Genomic DNA, 24,837 nt, shown 5'->3' on the forward strand with positions numbered 1-24,837 from the left:
TGCAGAGAGTAGAGGGATGTGGATCATGTGCAGGTAGAACAGAATAGTGTAGTTAGTGTAGTGAAATTAGTCCTGTACTGTGGTGAGAAGGATAAAGTGAGTGAAATAAGTTAATTATGTATTCAACAGATTTTGTTATCCTATTTGTGCAAAGTTTTCTAATAATGGGGAACATGTGGATACAGGAAACAGTAGATACTTGTTATCTGGAATCTGGAGCAATACGGGAGATGCTTGAGGAACTTGTGTCAGCATTTATGAGAGAAAAAGGACAGCTGAATTTTTGGGTCAAGACGCTTCATCTGGATTGGTGAATGTACCTAGGATTAGTAGGGCCATTCAGCTCACCGAGTCTGCTTTGCCACTCAATCACAGCCAATTTACCAATTTCATAATTTTACTAGTTTGATAAATTAGTGGAAAGTGCTTGGTCTAAGTTAATTCAGTGATGAAGCTGTTCAAATAAAGTGAATCAATAAGTTTAAACATATTTGCACAAAGGAAAGGGGTGAGACAGCCAGAACTATAGCTCATAGGATGACTGAGTACATGAAGGGGTAGGCTAAGAGCTCCTTTACTTATTAGTCAGCTAACCCTACAGAAACCAACTCTCAACCCCACTCTCCTACCTTCTCCCCAAAACCTCTGACACCCTTACCAGTCAAGAACTTATCAATCTCTGCTTAAAATATATCCAATGACCTAGCCTCCACGTTTGTCTGTGGCAATGAATTCCATAGATTCATTCCCTGCTGGCTAGGAGATTCCTCCTTCTCTCTGTACTAAAGGGACATCCTTCTATCCTGAGACTGTGCCCTCTGGTTTGAGGCTCTCCCAATATTGGAAACATCCTCTCCACATTCACTCTATTTAGGCCTTTTAATATTTGATAGATTTCAATGAAATCTCCCCCCCCCCCACCAACCTATTCTTCTAAACTCCAGCGAGTACAGGCCCAGAGCCATGAAATGTTCCTCATATGTTAACCCTTTCATTCTTGGGGTAATTCTCATAGAACTTGGTGAACATTCTGATAGAATTTAGTGGCCACTGAGTGGATTATAATGATCTTTTGCTGCTGCAGCCCATCCACTTTAAGGCTCGACATGCTGTGTGTTCAGAGATACTCTTCTGCACACTACTCTTGTAACATTTGGTTATTTGAATTACTGTCACCATCCTGTCAGATTGAACCAATCAGGTCATTCTCCTCTGGCTTCTCTTATTAATAAGACATATTCACCCACAGAACTGCCACTGGATTTTTTTTTTGTTTTATGCCTCATTCCCTGTAAACTCTAGAGACTATCATATGTGAAAATCCCAGGAGATCAGTAGTGTCTAAGATAGCACCAACAATCATTCCATGGTCAAAGTCACTTTGAACATATTTCCTTCCAATTCTGATGTTTGGTTGAACAACAACTGAACCTCTTGACCATGTCTGCACATTCTTTAATACACTCATTTGCTGCCATGTGATAGGCTGAATAGATAACTTGCATTTACAAGCAAGTGTACAAGTGTACCCATTAAATTGGCCACTGAGTATAATAATTTAGTGATATAGATGTGCAAGGACGAAATCAGAGCAGTGTTTCTAACTGGACTAATTTTACTAGGTTGATGAATTAGTGGAAAGTGCTTGGTCTAAGTTAATTCAGTGATGAAGCTGTTCAAATAAAGTGAATCAATAAGTTTAACATATTTGCACAAAGGGGTGAGACAGCCAAAACTATAGCTCATAGGATGACTGAGTAATGAAGGGGTAGGCTAAGAGTTCCTTTACTTATTAGTCAGCTAACCCTACAGAAACCAAGGAACAGTTTAGGCTTGAAATTGGAAAGCAAATTAAGAAAGATAAGGCATAAAAAGATATGGGTAAATAAAACTGAAAATTGAGAAATGCTTTACAAGCACAGGAGTCGCTGAGCCATACAGCAGAGAAATAGACCCTTTGACTCAATTGGTCCATACCTAACAAGATACCCATTTGTCAATCCCATTTGGTTGCATTTCGTTCATATCCCTTTAAACCTCCCGAATCCATGTATCTGTGCAAGTGTCTTTTAAATGATGTTACTGCACTTGCCTGAAGCACTTCTTTGGCAGCTCCTTCCAAATACAGATCACCCTATGTGTGAAAACATTGTCCCTTAGGTTCAGTTTAGGTAACTTCATCCTCATATTAAACTGAAACCTGATAGTCTTAATTCCCCAAAGCTGTGAAGAGGACAGTGTGCATTCACCCTACCCAACTTATTTTTGGTATTAAAAACAAGGCACGCCAGTGACTATATTTCATAAGGATTCTGAGGAGATTTGGAATGTCAAAGTTCAAAGGACATATATGTCACTATATACATCCCTGAGATTGGTTTTCTAGCTGGCATACTCAAAAAATGCAATAACCATAATAGAATCAATGAATGACTGCACCCAACAGGGTGGACAACCAGCATGCAGAAGACAATTAACTGTGCAAAAACAAGAGATAAAAAGAAATAATACCAATAAATAATTAAGCATTAAGCATCGAGAACATGAGATGAAGAGTCCTTCACAGTGAGTCTATATGTTGTGGGAACAGTTCATTGTTGGGGCGGGTGAAGTTAACCCCTCTGGTTCAAGAGCCTGATGGCTGACGGGTAGCAACAGTGAGTCCTGAGGCTTCTGCACCCTCTTCCTGAAGGCACAGTGAGAAGAGGGTGTGACTTGGGTAGTGGGGGAGGGGGGTCGTTGATGATGGATGGGGCTTTCTTAAGACAACACTCAAGGATGGGGAGGGCTTTACCCATGATGGACTGGGCCATATCCACTACTTTTTGCAGGATTTTCCGTTCAAGGGCTTTGGTGTTTCCATACCAGGCTGTGATGCAGCCAGTCAATATACTCACACAATATAGTGTGAAGTTTGTCTGGTTTTTAGATGTCATGCCAAATCTTTGCAAGCTTCTAAAAAGTATGTAATCAAAGGCTCCAGCAAATGTTGACAGAGGGCATTTAACTGGTTGCATCACCACCTAGTGCAGAGGGGCCACTGCACAGGAGTAGAAAAAGCTGCAAGTGATCGTAGCTCAGCCACCTCCATCATGGGCACTAGCCCCTCCCCAGCATTAAGGAAATCTTCAAAAGCTGATTCCTCAAAAAAGTAGCATCCATTATAAGGACCCCTACCACTCTGGGCATGCCTTTTTCTCATCGCTATCATTAGGGAGATGATAGGAGCCTGAAGACACACGTTCAACATTTTAGGAACAGTTTCTTCCCCTCTGCCAGCAGATTTCTGAAAGGTCCATGAAAAACATCTCACTACTTTGCTCAAAAATTTGCACTACTTATTTATTTTTGTTATATAGTCCTATCTGTAACTTATTATGTCTTGCATTTTGCAGCCACAAAACCACACATTTCATGACATACGTTTGTCAGTGATAATAAACCCGTTGCCGATTGTGATTCTGAACCTTTAATAGCATCTCTCCTACAGCGGAGTGACAAAACCTGAATACACTATTCCAAATGTAGCTTCACTAACGTCTTGTCTAACTGCAATATTTCCTCCCATCTTCATGACTCAGTGTCCTGAACAATGAAAGCCAGCATGACAAAAGCCTTCTTCACCACCCTCTCCACCTGCATTACTACTTTCAGGGAAATGGGTACTTGAGTATGGTGTCTTACTGTCTATAAAATCAGCATCTGTCTAAGGGTAGAGGATCTGGATAAAAGAGCACTTTACAGAAACACAAGAGATTATGCAGATGCTGGAAATCTTGAGCAACACGCACAACATGCTAGAGAAATTCAGAATGTCAGGCAGCATCTATGGAGGGGAAGGAACTGTCGGCGTTTTGGACTGAGACCCTTTATCAGGACTGGAAAGAAAAGGGGGCAGAAGGCAAAATAAGAAGATGGGCAGAGGAGGAGGAACACAGGTGATAGGTAAGACCAAGTGAGGGGGAAGGTAGGCGATGATGTAAGAAACTGGTCGGTGTTACATAGAAGAGGTAAATGGCTGAAGACAAATCTAATAGGAGAGGACAACGTACCATTGAAGAATGGGAAGGAGGAGGGAAACCAGAGGGAGATGATGGGCAGGGGTGAGAAGGTAAACAGAATGGGGAATTGAACAAGAGGAGAGCAGAGTAATTACTGGTAGTTGGAGAAATTGATGTTCACGCTATCAGACTAGAGGCTCCCCAAACGGAATATGAGATATTGCTCCTTCAATCTCAGTTTGGCCTCATCATGGAAGAGAAGGAGACTAAGGACAGACATGTCAGAATGGGAATGAGAAGTTGAATTGAAATGGGTAGCTTGCCTTTTGTGGGGGTCACAGCGAAGGTGATCAATAAAGAGGTCCTCCAAATCTGTGTTGGGTCTCACCAATGTAGAGGAAGGAGCACTGGGAGCACCTGATACAATGGATGACTGAATACAACAGAATACTGCCATCTTCACAAAATAGACAATAATGCCAATGTTGTGGTAAAACAGAAAAAATGTGAAATATTCAGAGAAAGATAAATACAACTAAAGAGACCTTTAAAAAGTGCACGTGATCAATCCACATGAAAAATATTTCTCTGCTGTTTAAATGAAGCAAGGAAAGAAATATGGAGGTTCAGACCCACACTTTTCAGACCTCTCTGGCTCCAAGGTCCCTCATGATAGATGAATCATAAAGTGAATCACAACGGATCCAAGGATGGGTGGTAAATTGAATCCAATATTGGATTGGTGGTAGAAAACAAAGGGCAATGGTTGACAGGGAATTTTGTGATCTGAAGCCCATAAGCAGTAAGGTTCCATAGGGATCAGTATTTGGTGCCTGGGTTATACTCATAACTTCAATGTAAGTTAGAAGATATGATAAAAGCACTTAGAGATGATTCAAGGACAATGGTCTGGTTGACTGTCAGTGGGAAAATTTAGATTGCAGAAGGTAATAGAGGGTCTGGTCTAATGAATGGTGAAGTGGCAAATGGAAGTCAATCTTTAGAGATGAAGTATTGTGTTGTGGAGGTACAAGAGGCAAAGGAATAAACAATGAGTGAGAGGTGTGGAGAAAGAGGAAGCCTCCCCTCTATTGACACTGTCTATACTTCTCACTGCCTCAGTAAAACAGCCAGCAGGCATTCTCTTTTCTCCCCTCTCCCATTGGGCAGAGGGAGAGAGGGAGAGAGGGAGGGAGGGAGGGAGAGAGGGAGAGAGGGAGAGAGGGAGAGAGGGAGAGAGGGAGAGAGGGAGAGAGGGAGGGAGGAGAGAGAGAGAGAGAGAGAGAGAGAGAGAGAGAGAGAGAGAGAGAGAGAGAGAGAGAGAGAGAGAGAGAGAGACCGACCGACCGACCGACCCCTCCCAATACTCAGCCTATACTCCAATGTTACCAGACTCTGGAATGGACCTCTTGTACAATTAAATCAACTCTTGGCCTCGCAATCTACCTCAGTCTAATCTTACCTTTTTAAGATTTAACTGCACTGCACATTTTCCGTAGCTTGTACATTTCATTCTGCATTGTTATTGGCTTATTTTATCTCAATGTATTGATTTGATGTGCATGAACAGTAGGCAAGTTCAGCTTTTCACTATGTCTTGGTACATATAACCATATCAACCAATACCAAAGCAAACGTTGCAGGTTGAAGACCTTTCATCTGACAAGGAACCTTCAACTTGAAACTTAGTTCCTGGTTCTATGTATACTGCTTGTATTGCTAAGGGTCATAGAAAAATACAGCATAGAAATAGGCCCTTCAACCCATCCAGTCCATGCTGAAACATTTAAGCTGCCTAGTCCCATCGACCTACAACCAGACCATCTCTCTCCAAACCCCTACCATCTATGTACCTGTCCAAATTTCTCTTAAATGTTGAAATCAAGCTCACATGCATCACTTGCACTGGCAGCTCATTCCACACTCTCATGGCCTTGAATGGAGATCCCCAAAAGGTGCTGAAACTCATTTAAGGACTTTTTTATCCTGTTACTTCATGCTCTTCATTTACTGCTATTTATTTATATTTGCATTTGCATTTGTCCATTGATCCTGTTTACATTTATTGTTCTCTAGAGTTGCTATGTATGCCTGCAGGAGAAGAATCTCAGGATTGTATGTGGTGTCATACATGTACTCTGAAAATAAATTTTACCCTGACTTAGACATTGGTCACGAAGTTCTGAGGTTTTGTTGCAATTCACTCATTACACCAATACTGCTTTTTAAAAAATATAAAATAACTTTTACCCAGATCTCCAGATTATTAGTGAAGTAACCCCAATAGTTTTGAGCTTCTTATTTTGACACTTCACTGCTAATTTTAGGCAGATGAAACTGACCCTTGAAATGGTAGAATTATTTGAAGGTACTTGTGCTAATGCTAGACTGGAAGGAAATCAAAATTAACATAACATTACATTTGTAATTTAACAAATTGGTAGTGTTGTGAATAATGTAGAAGGTTGTAGGTTACAAGAAGACATTGACAGGATGCAGGGCAGAGCTGAGAAGTGGCAGATGGGGAAGTGGTACAAAGTTAATGGCAAGACTCTTAGAGTGTGGAGGAACAGAGGTATCTTGGGTTCCAAGTCCACAGATACTTTAAAGTTGCTGTACATGATGATAAGAAAGTGTATGGTGCATTGCCCCTTGTTAGATGCAGGATTGAGTTCAAGAACTGCAAGTACTTTTATAATCAGGAACATTTAATGTTAATCTTCCCAACATTAAATCTGCTACTCCTGTTTCAGAACTTTATCCAATACAATATGTCGATAAATCCCTCAAAGTTGTAGTGCAAATAGATAGGGTAGTTAAGGTGGCGTGTGGTGAGCTGACCTTTATTGGTTCAAGAGCTAAGAGGTAAAGTTGCAGCTCTATAAAACTCTGGCTCGACCACATTAGGGGTATTGCATCAGTTCTTGTCATCTCATTACAGGAAGGATTTAGAAGCTTTAAAAAAGGTGCAGAGGTGATTTACCAGGATGCTGTTTGGTTTAGAGAGCATGTCTTATGAGAAAAGACTGAGTAAGTTAGGGCTTTTCTCTTTGGAGCAAGTGGGCATGAGAAAGAACTTGAAAGAGATGTATAAGATGATAAGAGGCATAAATAGAGTGGAGCTCTTTCTCCCCCCCCACCCCACCCCAGAGTGGCAACTGTGAATATAAGAGGGCAAAACTTTAAAGTGTTTGGAGGTAAGTATAGGGGGAATGTTAGATGTAGCTTTTTTTAAACATGGAGTGGTAGGTACATGGAGCATGTTGCCTGATGCAGTGACGAAGACAGATACAGTAGGGATATTTTAATGAGTCTTAGATAGGCACATGGATGAAAGAAAAAAGGAGGGCTACATGGAAGGGAGTAGGTTAAACGATTGGGGGCCAAAGGGCCTGTACTGAGTTGAACTGTTCAGTGGTCTAGACCAGGGATTCCCAACCTGGGTTCCACAGACCCTTTGCTTAGTGGTATTGGCCCATGACATAAAAAAAGCTTGAGAATCCTTGCTCTAGAATGTGTAGCAGCTCAAATCTGTTAATTTACATGAATAGTGTGCAAATTATAACATCTTTGTGCACTTGTTACACTTTCCAATATCTTTTGCACAAATTTTGAAAATATAACATCTATGATGTAAATATTGGGTTAGTTTAGTCACATCATAAAGTTAACCAGTCTGTAGTAAGTCAATACGTAGAGGGAGGAGAACATTAACGTGTATCCATCCGTGCCTGCAAGGACATGCATCAAGTTCATCTCAATCCAGAGTTTTCAAGGGTAATATTATCAGCATAGCCAGTTTTCCTCTTGTCACATGTTCAGGCATTTAAACTTGCTGCACTAATTTCCAGGAGGTGGAGTTGTTTCTGAGAATCTGATCATCGTGTCTGGCTCGGGTCTGGATCCAGTAATGGGACTGAAACATTAAAACATACACTGAAAATCCAGTGCGGGACTGATGGAATGTTAGACAGTAAGTCAAGTCAATGGGTTACTCTCTAATATGTACATAGACTCAGCGGCTAGTTTATCAGACACCTCCTATATCAAATAAAGTGGCCACTGAGCGTATGTTCATGGTCTTCTGCTGCTGTAGCCCATTCACTTCAAGGTTTGACATGTTTTGTGTTCAGAGGTGGTCTTCTGCACACCACTGTTGTAATGCATGGTTACTGTCAGATTGAATCAGCCTGGCTATTCTCCTCTGAACTCTCTCATTAACAAGATATTTTCATCCACAGATCTGCCACTCACTAGATGTTAGTTATTTGTTTTCATGTTTTTTTTTGCACCACTCTCTGTTAACTCTAGAGGCAGTTGTTTGGGAAAATCCCAGGAGACCATTAGTTTGTGAGATACTCAAACCACCCTGTCTGGCACCAACAATTATTCCACAGCCAAAGTCACTTAGATCACATTTCTTCCCCATTCTGATGTTTGGCCTGAATACCAACTCAATCTCTTGACTGTGTCTGCATGCTTTTATGCATTGAATTGCTGCCACGTGATTGGCTGATTAGAGAGTTGCATTAATGAGCAGGTGTATAGGTGTACCTAATAAAGTGGCCACTGAGTGTAAAGTATCCTACGGTAACAGTTGGAAGAGCAGAGTGGGTTTCTTTATGTTGTATTGAACAATTACACCTATTAAATCTTACTGCAAGGATGATTTGTCTCTTATCATATTACTGTTTATCAGAGCTTGCTGCACACATGTTGACCGCTAACTTTCCTGTAACAGTGAAGATGTTTCATTGCTTTGGGGCATCGTCAAAGAGATGTGAGATGTGCTACAGAAATACCAGCTTGTCCTTTCTTTTAGTCAAGAGGTCAATATTGAGTAGAAAGAGTAACACCACATAAAGAGGAGTTCTAGGGAGAGGCTGTGTAGGCAGGGGCTTTATTCACTGGGACATAGGATACTGACAGGTGACCTTATTGGGGTGAGCACATTCATATAGGGTACAGATAGAGTGAATGTGCTGTACTGTGCAAAACTCTTACACATATATATCTAATAACAATTAGGGTGCCAGACTTGTGCACACTTCCGTAATAATTTAATGTATTACACTGTACTGCTATCACACAAAAATATATTTCATGACATATGTGAATAATGATAAATCTGATTCTGATGTGGATCTCTATTATGGACCCATATCAGAGAGTGGGAAGGAGGCAGGGAGAAGGGAATCATGGTTGAGAAAAGAGGAAGGAAGATGGGAGGAAGTGGGAAGCACCAGAGAGACATTCTGTACATCAATTGTTTGGAATCAAATGAGCTTGCCTGGTGTCTCAGGGCTGGATGTGTCTGCACCTGTGCCTCCCACCCCATCCCTGGCAATCCTCTGCCACTTGTCCCACACCCCTCCTGCGGCCTTCCACCCTCCCCGTTCCCAACGTCCTTTGCTTCTGCCAGATTTATAATCTCATTCTCCATTCGAAGTTGACAAGTACAGTACTGTGCAAAAGTCTTAGGCATCCTAACTATAAATATGTGCCTAGGACTTTTGCACAGAATCAGAAACAGGTTTAATATCACTGGCATATGTTGTGAAATTTGTTATCTTTGCAGCAGCAGTGCAATGCAATACATAATAATGGAGAAAAAAACAGTGAATTACAGTAAACATATATATTAACTAATCAAATTAAATAAGTGATGCAAAATTAGAAATAAAAAAGTAGTGAGGCAGTGTTTGTGGGTTCAATGTCCGTTCAGAAATTGGATGGCAAAGGGGAAGGATCTGTTCTTGAATCATTGAGTGTGTGCCTTCAGGTTCCTGTTGGTAGCAATGAGAAGAGGGCATGTCCTGCGTGATGGAGGGCCCTTAATGATGGGCACTGCCTTTTTGAGGCATTTCTCTTTGAAGATGTCCTGGATACTACAGAGTCCAGTGCCAAAGATGGAGCTGACTACTGTACGTACTGTTCTTCCCCAGAGAAAGGGAATCAAAAACTTCAAGGGCACATCTTGAATATAAGAGGGAATAGATTTCAAAGGGACCTGACAAATGTCTTCTTCATGCAGAAAGTGATGAATATATGGAGTGAACTGCCAGAGAAAGTGGCTGGGGCTGGTATAATATCAACATTTAAAAAATATTTGGACAGGTTTATGGATAGGAAAGTTTTAGAGGGGAATGGACCAAATGTGGGCAGGTAGGACTTGCTGAGGTGGCATCTTGAATAGAATGAATGGGTTGGACTGAAGGGCCTCTTCCTGCATCATGCTTTATCTTGAGTGTAGATGGGAACAATCAGGAAAATGAATGACCAAGTGAAGGAGACTCTATAACTATGATTTGAAAGGAATGTAGGGAGAATAAAATGTAAATGATCTCAAACCTCTGCTGCCTTAAGGCTGTACCCACTCATGGGGAAGGCTTCAGGAGTAAACCCTGAGGAAAACACTGGAGCTGGAGTCCCTAAGGCAGTCCTACGTTGAGCTTAATGCTGACTGGCAACTCCTCTGATGTTATTGGTGCCAAACTGTGTTGATTTCTGCACAGAAAATCAATTTTGGATTCATCAGCTGTGTGGAGAGGGGGAGCCGGATGCATGGGCAACAGCAGCTCTCCATATTGTACTGCCCTGGCTTGCGTATCACGTAGACAGCTAGCATTCAACATCCATGGTCGACCTCAATCAATGGATGGCCCCAGTTTTGCACATATAGCTATAGCCTGCATGGAACAATCCCTTACTCAATTCACAGACTTTTTGGGCTATGAATTTAAGACAGACTCAGCTTCCATCCTGGTCTTGGGTGTGGTGGGGGGGGGGGGGGGATGCTCCTTAGCAGCAAAATAGAATGAAAAAATTACCACTTTAGCAAGCTTTGAACAAATTCCCTCCCTTTGAACAAATTGCTCTTCTTTCAGAGGCAAGACTAATTTAAAATAGGCATCATGAGTTCTTTGGGGTTAATGACAAATCTCCACCCATCTGTACCACTTCTTATAAGGCTTCATAAACTAAATCACAGCTGTACAAATCTCAAAACTTAATCCAAAAGTTAACTCACTGGACATTAAGAAAAATAACAAAATGCAACACCGTGACAAAATTACAGTTGTTAATTTCGTTGATATTATATTTTTTGATTAAGTAGTAACATAACATGCTAGTTACGTAACTGGGCTAATGTTTCTGGGACTAATTCAAATCCCATTACAGCAGCTGGGAAATTTAAATTCAAATAACTAAATGAATCCAAAATTTAAAAAAAAACTGCTGTTGGTATGGTAACCATGGAACTATGAGATTGCTGTAGAAACTTAAATGGTTCGCATGTGTGCTTCGGAGAAGGGAATCGATCATTCTTACCTAGTTTGGTTTGCATATAACTTCTGACCATCAAATCTTTTAGCTGCCCCCTGAAATGGTCTGCCCCACCTCTCAGCTCAGAGCCAATTAAGCAATGGGGTGGGGGACGTGTAGGATCAGAGGGCACAGCCTCGGAATACAGAGGCGTCCCTTTAGAACAGAGATGAGGAGGAATTTTTTTTAGCCAGAGGTTGGCAAATCTGTGGAATTCACTGCCACAGATGGATGTAGGGGGCCAAGTCACTGGGCACATTAAAGCAGAGGTTGATAGGCTCTTGATTATTAAGAGCTGTAAAGGTTATGGGGAAAATGGGGTTCAGAGTGATTACAGATCAGCCACGATGGGACGGTGTGTCAGACTCCATGGGTCAAATAGCCTAATTCTACTCCTGTGTCTTATGGGGATCATCAACGTGATGATGATCCTCAGTTGCCCTCTGAAAGAGTCTGGGACACCACTCAGCTCAAGGCCAATTAGGACTAGGTATTAAGTGTCATTCTGGACAGTCTATGAGCGGTTGAGACTAAGTAACTGGTTTGCCATTACCTTGTGCCGTAAAGGACTCCTCTGGACACCGAAGGTGAATCCAAGGCCTCTGCTGGTTTGGGCACCTTGTCCTTGTTCATCTGCTGTAGTATGGAGTTCAGTTCACTAATGACGTTTGCCTTTGCGTCTGTGGCTGCTGGAGCCTTTATATCTGGCCCGTCGCCCCATAGCTTTGAGGTCCTCTGCTGTGGGGATTTAAGTGTTTCAGGTGGGATGGGACCCGGTGGTGGAGGTGGTGCAGGTGGTGGCATGAACAGACCATCAAAGTTTTCCTCTATTAAAGCGTCTTTGTAAATTGCATTATTTTTATTGATAATGGGCTTGACTTTTGGCTTTGGAGGGACTGGGGGCTTGTCAATGAGAAATGTTTGCCCATCTGCATAGACTGTGCAAGTATCTAGGTTCTCCCCTGCTTCAGAGGACAGCGTGGAGATACTGGAAACGGTGGAGACAGTGCTTGTCGTTTCCAAGTGGTGGTCACTGTTGCTGCGGCTATCCACCTCTTCGATCCCTGAATCAATAACGCTCTCGGTGGTCTCCCGTGGGGCAGCGGCAAAGTTTGGTGGCAATGAGTCGGAGAGACCTAGGGGCTTCTTTGCCTCGGGAGGCACACCGCCGCCCTCCTTCCTGACCGGTGGGGGCAGTGTGGCCGCTTTGTTCTGCCGCAGCAGATCGGAGAGGGACGGGATGGCCGGTGGGTCCTCTGTGCTCTCGAAGCTGTTGGCGAACTCCAGTGGCGGAGGCAGTGGCTCGGTAAAGAGGAAGTCCTCGTCCACGTCGATGGAGGCCAGCGGCGGTGGCGGGATGCGGAATGGCAGCACGGCTGCGTCTTCGACGGAACTGACAGTGATGATGGTCTTGCCTGCTGCTCCCTGCCGGTCCCAGGTGGTGCTCGCCGGCGGGTTCCCTGCCTCACCTTCCGCGTTCCTGCCCTCCTCCCGGGGCTTGGTTCCGGCCTCCGAGTGCACCATCAGCAGCCCGGCCGAGGCCTCGGGCCCATCGGCAGGCGCTGCTTTCTTCTCGTCACCCTTCTTCTTCTCCTCCTCCTCCTTCCCCGTGTCTACCTCCGGTTTCGGGTGGACTTCCTTCCTCGGAGCCACTGGGGTTGGGTTTGCTTTGGCCGAGCCCGAGGTCGAGGCTGCCGTCTTTGTGTCGATATAGAGGGGCTTGGTGAGCTCAGGTTTGGCGGGTTCGGCTTTTCCGGCATTTTGCAGAGGCTGATCTTTCGTTACCCGCCCTCTTGCCGCCAATGCCATGGCCAAAGGGGTGTTGGAATCCAGCGCTTTTCCCGTTACCGGGTGCACGTAATTACTGTTATCATTGGGAATGTTGGACGCACTCACTGCATTTCCGTCATTGCACTCGATGTCTTCCTTCTTTGAGGCGATGTTCAGTATCCTCGAGCTGGTGTGCATCCGCTGTGTGTTGGTTTCCGTGCTGCTGTAATTGGTGCCGCTGGCTTTGGACGACGGCACCATGAGGTGACTGTACCGCTCCTCATTGCCGAACATCCCTTCGTCAATCGACTTGGAGTGCCTCAGCCGCCCGCTGGGCACCAGCCCCACATCTTCGTCCCCCATGTCCGTCGAGAGGAAGGCGGGGGAGTGGCGCTTGGCTTCTATCCTCTTCTCCCTGTCCCTCACTGCCCCAGCGATCGCCGCCGCAAACGGGTTACAGAAGCCATCGTCGGGCCTGAGGTGGCCCTGATGCTCCGAGACCTGGGTGTCGATTTCCATGCTACTCCCCTGGCTGCTTTTGCCGCTGCTGCTGGTAGAAGGCTCCTTCACAATGATGGTGGGGATGGGTATTGAACACGTTTTCTCCGGACTGTCTTCCACTTTGGATTGCTTCACCAGCTGGCCTTTCCTTCTGGCTGGCTTGGCAGGGACGTACACGGCCTTATTTCCGGTGGTCCCGACATCAGAGTATGGGTTCTCTGGCATGTTGCCCCTCCTGTTACGCATGGTCTGGTGTGAGCTAGTGTTAGGCTTGTACTGGTCCTCAGAATCCACGGAATATTGTTGGGAATCTTGCCGGTAATACATGGCTTTCTTCTGCCTCTCTGAACTAATTGTTCCTGTGCTCTCTGGTCTGTTGGAATTATGGGTTCTTAACCCAGAGTTATGATTGAAGCCCGGCTTTATTGTACCATAACTCCGTGGACCAGAGGGCTTGGGTGTGTTGTAAGGTGGTGAAGGAGGGGAAACTGATGGGGGAGGTGGGATATCTTCAGCAGTATCTGGCATCGACAAACTTCTGGTAAATTTCAGTAGTGGAGGAGCTAAGAATTGTTTCTCTTCTTCTAACATACCTGCACACACACGGAAAGAGCTCACATTAATATCATTTGGTAGTTGGATATTTAGGCTCTAAATTGAAACAAGTTTCTTTTAGCAAACAATATTTCTTACAGCAACAGTGATAGACTTTGTTAGCCTGATCTCGAGACTGTTAGTGTTTGGCACAGCAATCTAAATCCATATTAGGGATTGGGATACAATGATGTTACCTCACAGTGGATTCAGAAAGATGTACCCCATTACTTCAGCATGCTTGGAGACGCAAGCCTTCAGATACTAGAATCAGGAGCAAAAGACAAACAAGTGGAGGAGCTCAATGGGTCAGGCAGAATCTGTGGAGGGAAATGGACAACTGACCAGTCCTACCTTATTAAGAATTCATGCAATCACCATGTTTGGGCCTATTTTTGGGGTTAGGACCTTCAGTGAACATTGGCTTCAGCAATCAACCTTCAGATCTGAATATGGATTGTAGATAAAATTTAAAGTGCATCTCTGAACAGTAATATGCAGACTAGGAGGCAGGAATTTAAGGATTGCATTTACATGAATCCAATCGACATCCCGTTACATGAATATGACAGTAAAGAACACTTACCTTGTGTGTGTGTTGGAGGGGAGATCCTGGCATTTGAAACTGTTACAAGTAGCTCAAAAGAAGCATTACGAGGGCATTGTAACTAGAGAAACTGTCCTGTTATCCTTGTTCTTTAATATATAAAAGTGTGCTGCAATGTTAGGTCAGTGTGTCTCCCTACCTCAATTCTAAAGGTCTGTCAGCTCATTTGCAAATGTGTGTATCGAATAAAAAGACTAAATCTACCAGCTGTGTCTCTCTGGTAACACTGTTCATGTTACAACATACCAATCCAGTTGAAGTGTCTCAACCCAAAGCATCATCTCTCTACAGATGCCGCCTGGCTCTTGAGTTCCTCTACTAGTTTGAATTTTGTTTCTGTTTAAGCATGTTTACATTGGGAACACAGATAACGTCAAAGTGCAAGGACACTTACAATGAACACTAAAATTACTGCAGGATAGATTCCCTTAACATTCATGATCCTTGTCCAAAGCACATCATTTATTTCAATGGATGTATAAAGAAGTATACAGTAGATAGGGTAGGTAGAATCTAGAACCTATTCCCTAGCTGGAGGTGTCAAATGCTAGAAGGGGAAAGGAGAAATCTGAAAGGAGATTTTGTTTTTACACACAGATTGTTAGGTGCTGGGAATTTGCTGCCAGAAGCAGCTATGGCAGGCAATGCTTAAGAGGCAGGGAACAGAATACAGACCACGTGCAGGCAGATGGGATTAGTAATATTGCAATGGGCTGAAGGGTCTGTTCCTGTGTTCTGCTCTGTGTCCTATGAATAAATAGTAGGAACTAGCATGCATAGAACTTGATGCAGACAACTCATCTGCTGTAGTCGTTGCTTTTATGGAGAAAAAAAATCACTCATTGATAATATGGCTGAGATGTTAATGTGTACGGTGCAATTTTCTCTCTCTAGTATTGTAAAGGAGGCAATAGCATATTTACTTTTAATGGGTTACCAATTTCATTAAAATACTGGAGCCTTGATTTGGTTCCAGGCTATTAAGCATTTACACAATGATACTTGTCAAAGGTAATTTCTTGCCTTGTATGTCTGGGAAAGTATGACATAAATCAAGGCAGCCAAAAGCTTTCATTAATTAGCGTGCTGGAATCTAGCTTGCTAGTGTAAATGAAAGAAGCAGGATTATTCACTGGTTAATGGCCTATAGCTCCAGTTTTATGCAGAAAAAAAATCCAGCATGGTTTTTCAAAGGGCTGAGAGGCACATTCCCCAAATTCCAATCTCAGCTCAAAGCAGAAGAGCAGGAAACACTACTTTCCAGGGTCAGTGACTCAGCTGGGTCAAGAAAGATTGGCAGGGTATCGGGAAAATAGTGTGGACATTATTTTTAAAAAAAGTAAATTATGCAAAGAACTGGTTTTAAACTTCATATGCACGTCTTCGATATAACAAATCAATGCAACATTAAAAATCCGTAGATAATTTTGTTGAAGTTAACACAAGCCAAGCTTTGGCTATATTACCTATAGATTTCTGCCTTCGCATAGTTCCACGTGGAATTTCTAGATAGGGGCTGTTATGGCTCCCTGGGACTGTAGGAGGCATTACAGCAATACCCTGGCGATCATAGATTGACTGGAAATAGAAAAAGAAGGCTGGTTACTCCACTATTAATAACGTTAACTGTTTGATTTAATACTGAACCTCTTTCTGGCAGGCCTAGGGCAACCACGTCTGCCTCCCCCCCCCCCCCCCCCACCCACCTCCACTCTCACACAGAATAAATTCAGGTTACGTTATGAGGAGAGGTTACCGTAACACAGAATTAGGCCATTTGATCACAGCCGATTTATTTTCCCTCTCAACTCAACCCCATTCTCCTGCCTTCTCTACTTTGACATCCTTACTAATCAACAACCTAACTCAACCTCTGCCTTAAATATGTAAAACCAGAAACCAGGGTTGCATTCTCTGGATTTCAAAACATTGAATTTTGCAAGATATCATGAGGAGTCGGTAGGGTAGATGGAGAGACATGCATCATCCAGGCTATATCCTGTTCTCAATGTTGTCATTAGGTGAAGGTTCAGGAGAGTGAAGACTCACGCTTCAAGATTCTTCCCCAATGTTATCAGGTTTTTGAACTGACCTGAAAAACACTAATATCTCTATAAGACTATAGGATATTACACAGAATTACTCCATTTGGCCCATCAAATTATTCAAACATGGCTGAGCAAACACGAGGAAATCTGCAGATGCTGGAAATTCAAACAACAACACACACAAAATGCTGGTAGAACACAGCAGGCTGGGCAGCATCTATAAGGAGAAGAGAAGATTTAAACTTCTTCAGTGTAGGCATCACTGGCAGAGGCTTCACAGTAGTGAATTATAAATCATATTATAAATCCCTATAAATCATGGCTGAGATTTTGTTTTCCTTTATTGACCCCATTCTACCACCTTCCTGATATAACCATTAGTCCTCTTACAAATCAAAAACATATCAATCTTTTCTTAAATACTCTGATGATGTGGTCTCCACAATCTTCTGTGGCAACAAATTCCACAGATTATTTTGGACTACATTTCTTTTGTCTCTCTTTCTCAACTTGTACTAGTGTCATAATGTTTATTTGGTGGCATACGTTATGTATAATTTATATTAATTTAAATTCTGATAACTTACTGTTGTCACTTTCTTTAATGTACTTGCTGCTGCTGCTAAAAGCCAATCTTCTTAGTGATTCTGCCCTGTGACAATAACTTGAACTTGGATACTGGAGAAATGTTGATCTACGGACTATAGCCTAAAATTTACAGCCCAGCTTTTCAAGAATGAATTTACAAATTTCAAACTCTTGTCTATAGTAGATAAGGTATTAGCTTAGGGACGACTCATGTAGCAGCAGTACTCTCAATGGATACCATTAAATATTCTCGTTTCAGCCTGATACAGCTAAAAAGCACAACTGCTTCCAAAGTCAGTACAGTCAACAAAGATGTCTTAATGCATTTAAATGAACTATCGCTGTTTAAAACTGACAGAAAAAATGCCAATTGCGGACAGTTTTGTCCGCACAGGATTCCACGCAGAAAGTGTAGCTGTTGATCAGGGATAGAAGTGCGTTTTAGGAAACAGGGTTTTCAGCTCCCAATACCGACTATCTTGCAGGCATATGTGCAGTCTCTGGTGAATAAAGTTGATGATCTCAGAGCTGTGGTGCTGAATCAGAGGGACATTAGGACCATGTGTGTCCTTTGTTTCATAGAATCCTGGTTAATTCCTTCTGTACCGGATGCAGCGATTCAGATCAATGGGTTTACTCTACACTGTCAGGATAGATCTATCGAGTCTCTCAAAAGCAGAGGTGGAGGAGTATGCCTCATGATCAACTCTTCTTGGTGCACAAATTCTGCTCATCAGACCTGGAATATCTAGCAGTTAAGTGCCGTCCTTTTTACCTACTGTGGGAGATTTCCAGGATCATTTTGGTAGCAGTATACATTCCACCTCAGGGCAATGTCGATCAGGCTTTAGATGACCTGAGCGATGGGATCAACGTGCACAAAACAGTGTACCCTAATGCCTTCACCATCGTTTTGGGGGATTTTAACTAGGCCAGTCTGAAAAAAAATCACTAAGCAATTACCATTAATGGATTACTTGCAATACCAGAGGCAACAACACACTGGACCATTGCTACACCACCATCAAGAATGCCTACCGTGCTTATCCATGCCCTCACTTCGGGAAGTCTGATCACCTGGCTGTACTTTTACTCCCTGAGAATAGGCAGAGACCAGCACCAGCAGTGAGGACCAAGAAGGTATGGACAAGGGAAACACAAGGGTGCTTACAGGACTGTTTTGAATCGGTGGACGGGACTGTATTCAGCTTTGAACCTGGATGAGTATGCTGCAGTTGTTACTGACTTCATTAAAACCTGTGTGGACGAGTCGGTGCCTAAAAGGACTTACTGTACGTTCCCAAACCAAAAGCCGTGAATGAACCAGGAGGTACGTTGTCTGCCAAAGGCTAGGTCTATGGCATTCAACTGTGGTGACCCAGGCCTGTACCAGAAAACCAGGTATGATTTGCGGAGGGGTATTCCAAGGGAGAAGTGACAATTTCGATCAAGGTTGGAGGTGATAGTGGATGTACAACAACTGTGGCAGGACTTGCAGGACATTACTTCCTACAAAGAGAAATCCAATTGCATGGATGGCAGTGATGCTGTACCACCAAATGAACTCAACACCTTCTATGCTCGCTTTGAAAGGGAGAATATAACGACTGCTGTTCAGATCCCTACTGCACCTGATGACCCTGTGATCTCTTGTCTCAGAGGCCAATGTTAGGCTGTCTTTGAAGAGAGTGAACCCTCGCAAGGTCCCGATGGAGTACCTGGTAAGACTCTGAAAACCTGTGCCAACCAACTTGTGGGAGTAGTCAAAGACATTTTCAACTTCTCACTGCTATAGGCAGAAGTTTCCACTTGCTTCAAAAAGGCAACAATTATACCAGTGCCTAAGAAGAATAATGCGAACTGCCTTAATGACTATCACCCAGTAGCACTCACAGTGATGAAATGCTTTGAGAGGTTAGTCATGACTAGACTGAACTCCAGCCTCAGTAATGACCTGGACCCATTGCAACTTGCCTATCTCCACAATAGGGTAATGGCAGATGCAAACTCAATGGTTCTTCACATGGCTTTAGACCACCTGGAATACACAAACACCTATGTCAGGATGCTGTTTATTGACTACAGCTCAGCATTTAATACCTTCATCCTCATAATTCTGAGTGAGAAGTAACAGAACCTGGGTTTCTGTACCTCCCTCTGCAATTGGATCCTTGACTTCCTAACCGGAAGACCACAATCTGTGCGGATTGGTGAGAGCATTTCCTCCTTGCTGACGATCACCACTGGTGCACCTCAGTGTGTGTGCTTTGCCCACTGCTCTATTCTCTCAATACCTATGACTGTGTGGCTAGGCATAGCTCAAATACCACCTATAAATTTTCTGATGATACAACCATTGTTGGTAGAATCTCAGATGGTGATGAGAGGGCATACAGGAGCGAAATATGCCAACTAGAGGAGTGGTGCCACAGTAACAACCTGGCACTCAATGTCAATAAGACAAAAGAGCTGATTGTTGACTTCAGGAAGGGTAAGACGAAGGAACACATACCAATCCTCATAGAGGGATCAGAAGTGGAGAGAGTGAGCAGTTCCAAGTTCCTGGGTGTCAAGATCTCTGAGGATCTAAACTGGTCCCAACATATCAATGCAGTTATAAAGAAGGCAACACAGTAACTATACTTCATTAGGAGTTTGAAGACATTTGACATGTCAACAAATACACTCAAAAACTTCTATAGATGTCCAATGAAGAGCATTCTGACAGGCTGCATCACTGCCTGGAATGGGGGTGGGGGGCTACTGCACAGGACAGAAAGAAGCTGCAGAGGGTTGTAAATTTAATCAGCTCCATCTTAGGTACAAGCCTACAAGTACTCAGGACATCTTCAAGGAGTGGTGTCTCAGAAAGGCAGCGTCCATTATTAAGGACCTTCAGCACCCAGGGAATGCCCTTTTCTCACTGTTACCACCAGGTAGGAGGTACAGAAGCCTGAAAGCACACACTCAGTGATTCAGGAACAACTTCCTCCCCTCTGCCATCTGATTCCTAAATGGACATTGAACCCTTGACCATGACCTCAACTTTTTGAGTATATATTATTTCTGTTTTTTGCATGATTTTTAACACATTCAATATACATATACTGTAACAGATTATTTATTTATTTATTTTTAATTTTTTTCTTCTATATTATGCATTGCATTGAACTGCTGCTCTTAAGTTAACAAATTTTCACAACACATGCCAGTGATAATAAACCTGATTCTGATTCTAATACTGTTTGATTTTTGTTAACGAAAGGAGGACAAACGCTAACCCTTTAACAGCAGGTCAACTCATCATAAAATTCATTCAATTTAAGAAAGTAAGTTTGTAAAAGAATCAATAGATGACAAATAGAAATACTGTTATTTATTATTTTACTTATTTAGAAAGACAATGCAGAATAGACCCTTCTGGCCCAATGCACAGCAATCCACCTGTTTAGCCCTAGCCAGGACATTTGCAATGAGCACTTAACCTACTAACCGGTACATCTTTAGACTGTGGATGGAAAACAGAGCACCTGAAGGAAACCGAAGCTGTCGTAACAATCATTTGACTTTATGCATCATACATAAAATCAGTTTCAGTACAATTGGAGGCCCTCTCAAGCTTATGAATGTCTGAGTTAGGTTTGATCCATAAATACGAACGACTTCACGGGAGACCTGATGGTATGGATTTGTTAGCTGCTGTAGGTCAGCACGCATCTTCTACCACCTGGGCACTCAGTCTGTGGCTGCATTTCTGACGTTCTGCTTAGGAACCGTTCACAGGAATGGAATCCTACTGTAACCTGGCAACGACATGCGCAATAATTGCCTTGTGTGAACAAAAGCTCTGTGGCCTTACAACACTCTGCAGAATGGAACTTGGCCAGAGAGTTTGCAGGTCAATTAAGCTATATCTAAATCAGAATTAGATTTACTATCACAGAAATGTTGATAAATCTGTTGTTTTGTGGCAGCAGTACAATGCAATACATAAATACTGTATATTCTATAAATTACAATAATTCATATATGTATGTGTATGTGAAATTTATATGTGTATGTATGTATGACAAGTGGTTGTTGTGACGCACCTAGTGTGGTAGTGTAGTGGGTAGTGCTTGTTGCTCTCACTTTCAGCTTCTACTGCTGGCTAGCAGTCACACAAAAAGGAGAACTGAATGCCCAAGTCTCTCCCTCCCAATACATAGCCTCTCCAACAGTAAACCTCATGTAGTGCCTCCTTGCTGAAGACAAACAGACGCTGAATTCCTTTCGGACTAATGCTGAAGTACAGAAGATGGGGAGGAGGTCTGGCCCCTGCTCACATAGCACTGGCGTGTTGACACGCTCTGGTGCTCATGAACCAATCACCAGCTATGGGTAAATAGCCCCACTGCCTTATGAGCAGCCTTGGAAGAGATGAAGGCTACAAGAATAAACCCAAATAGAAAATCCGGAGTGGAGCCCCTAAGGCGGCTGGACGTCACTGAACATCCTTCCAGCAGCTCCTGCAGCCAAGCTAGTGCCAAACGTATTGCTTCACTTTCCTCTGGACTGCACCAGTGAGACCGAGGGCGGGGGTATCTCAACGAATGGGGATCCCAGGACCTTCTTACCTTCTGACCAGGCTTTCACCCTGGAGAGGTCAGCTCTACAACAGACTGACCCATAGCGCACACCCATTGTCCCTCGAGACAGATGTTATTTATATTATTATGTATATATAGAAGAAGTGCAAAGAGAGAACAAAAATTGTGAGGTAGTGTTCATGGTTTCATTGTCTGTTGAGAAACCTGATGATAGAGGGGAAGAAGCTGTTCCTAAATAGCTGAGACTATGCTTTATGCTTTCTGGCTCCTGTACCTCTTCTCTCTTGGTAGTAATGAGAAGAGAGCTTGTCTTGGGTGGTTGGGGTCCTTCATGATGGATGCTGCGTTTTTGAGGCATCAGTTTTTGAAGATGTCCTCGATGGCGCCTCAATAGAATTTAATAAAATATCCTTGCCGTAAATTTGAATTTAGATAACAGAGCTTCTTGCGTACTCCTTCAGCAACCAGAATACTATCTGTGTGGAGCTTGCACATTCTCCCTGTGACTGGATGGGCTGCCCAGGAGTACATCAGTGTATATACACATTACAGATCTCTGCAGGTTCTCTGACTGCTGTTATTCACCCCTTCTTTGGGTGAATTTGATGGTTAGTAGATTATTGGGAAAAATCAGGGAATGGGACTGGTCTGAGATCAGGTAAAGACTTGATAGACAGAGGGCAAGTTCAGGCCAGAGACTGGAGATTGGCGGCCTGATGTCTGCAAGATTGAGGGTCCAGGGCCAAGGACTGGAGGCCAGGAAGTGGCCTGTCCTGGCATGAGGTGCTGGGAGGATAAGAAAGGGGCTTGGCTTGCTTTTGTTGCCTTGTTTTGTTCTGTTGTTTTTGTTGCTGCTTGTGTTGCTCTGTATTCTGTGCTGTTGTGTTGAACATTGTGGGCACACAATGTTGGCACTGGAAGGTGTGACAACAACTGTGGGCTGCCCCCCAGCAGATCCTTGGGTGTGTTGGTTGTTAACGCAAATGATGCATTTCACTATATGTTTCCACGTACGTGCAATAAATAAATCTGAAACTGATGGACAAAGAGTCCTCCGGTTCATATGAGAATTTAGATTTGAAGTAAACTCTTAGTCACCATAAAGCAAGGGTCTACTCACATTTGCATCTGCAGTTGAAGGAAAGCACCTGCTGGATGGACGCTGTTTGATTGTTGCAACTCGTGAGTCGACCGTTGCATTTTCCGCAGCCCTTGACTGTTTGGGATTTGATACTATTTCATCGAGCTTGTCTGTGGAAGGCAGGGAATGGTTCAGTCACCACTTACGGTATTCCCAAGGGAAAGCAGAAGAGCAATTACTGCAAATTATGCCAATATATCAGACAACACTTTCATGCGTACTATCGAAATGCAAATTCCACACAACTGCAAAGTCACATTACTATTGCACAAGCAGCATGCATTGTTAATTTATGCATGCATCAATTTTCTTTTTACTTAGTGTGGTTTGAAAAGCAGTCCTCCTCTTCAAACCCTCTAAATGTGATGGATCAAGATCTGTGGTGATAAGGAGATGGAAAAGGAGATGATAAGGTTTAGGAAGAGATACATAATAATACACATTAATTTTGTTTTCATTTCATGTCAGAACAGTAAAAGATATTACTTTAAGAACCAGAGGGGGGGTAACTTCACTTGCCCCATCACTGAACTGTCCCCATAACCTATGGACTCACTTTCAAGGGCTCTTCATCTCATGTTCTGGATATTTAATGCTTATTTATCTATAATAATAATTTATTTATTTATAATTTTCTTTTTTATTTGCACAGTTCTACACAGTCTTTTGCATACTGGTTGTCCACCCTGCTGGTGTGGTCTTTCATTGATTTTATTATTTATGGTCGTTCGATTTATTCAGTATGTCCACAAGAAAGTGAATCTCAGTGTTGTATATGGTGACAATAAATTGAACATAGCATTACTTTGGAACATTTGCAACCTTTGTGGAGTCATCAGTAAAGTTGAAGAATAGTCAGTTATTTAAGGGAGAGTAACCCACTCTTCAACAAATAGAGGAATCTTCAAAATTGAAAATGATGACGTCTGAAAAATTTCAGCTTTGTTGAGTAAACATGGATGACCACCTTTGAAACACAGAATCTGAGGGGAAATTTAACAGAGGTGCACAAAATTATAAGACGGCTACAATGGTGAGTGAGAAGGATCAATTTCTCTTGGCAGAAAGGACAATAATTTGGAGACTATTCAATTTGTGAAAATGTTAATGGAAATTCAGGATCTAGAATTCACTGACTTAAAAGATAATTTGGATACTGAATAAATTCTTTATATTGTTAGAAGGTTCCTGGATGAGTACAAGAAGAACAATGCATCAAGATATGGGAAATGTAGAAACCTAATATCTGGTTTGGCCATCAATGAAGTGCCTCTTTCACATCAGACGGTTGAGGAAGTTTGGTAGGGGCCCCAAATCCTAAAAACTTCCTACAGGGGCACAACTGAGAGCATCCTGACAGGCTGTATCACTGCCTGGTATGGGAACTGTACCTCCCTTAATCGCAGGACTCTGCAGAGAGTGGTGTGGACAGCCCAGAGCATCTGTAGCTGTGAACTTCCCATGATTCAGGCCATATACAAAGGTAGGTGTGAAAAAAGTGCCCAAAATCATTGGGGACCCAAGTCACCCCAACCATGATCTATTCCAGCTGCTACCATCCGGGAAATGGTATCGCAGCCTAAAAGCCAGGAACAACAAGCTTCTTCCACCAGGCCATCAGGCTGATTAATTCACGCTGATTTGAATGTATTTCTATGTCATATTGACTGTT

General features: G+C 42.9%; 1 protein-coding gene across 3 annotated transcripts in view; it reads right to left on the minus strand.

The window, feature by feature from the left end:
- The window catches only part of shank2b (SH3 and multiple ankyrin repeat domains 2b), a 1,221,224-nt gene that overhangs the window by 13,373 nt on the left and 1,183,014 nt on the right, over positions 1-24,837 (minus strand). For 2 of the 3 annotated variants that reach the window (XM_059976076.1, XM_059976075.1), the window contains 4 exons: positions 23,483-23,542; positions 23,145-23,275; positions 16,266-16,377; positions 11,881-14,191 (listed from right to left, as the gene is read on the minus strand). In XM_059976076.1, the coding sequence (XP_059832059.1) occupies positions 11,881-14,191; positions 16,266-16,377; positions 23,145-23,275; positions 23,483-23,542 (2,614 nt within the window). The remainder of the gene's footprint in view (positions 1-11,880; positions 14,192-16,265; positions 16,378-23,144; positions 23,276-23,482; positions 23,543-24,837) is intronic. The other variant, XM_059976077.1, reaches the window with a different exon arrangement.

Source organism: Hypanus sabinus, chromosome 7, assembly GCF_030144855.1.
Source record: "Hypanus sabinus isolate sHypSab1 chromosome 7, sHypSab1.hap1, whole genome shotgun sequence".
In the NCBI taxonomy this organism is placed as follows: domain Eukaryota; kingdom Metazoa; phylum Chordata; class Chondrichthyes; order Myliobatiformes; family Dasyatidae; genus Hypanus; species Hypanus sabinus.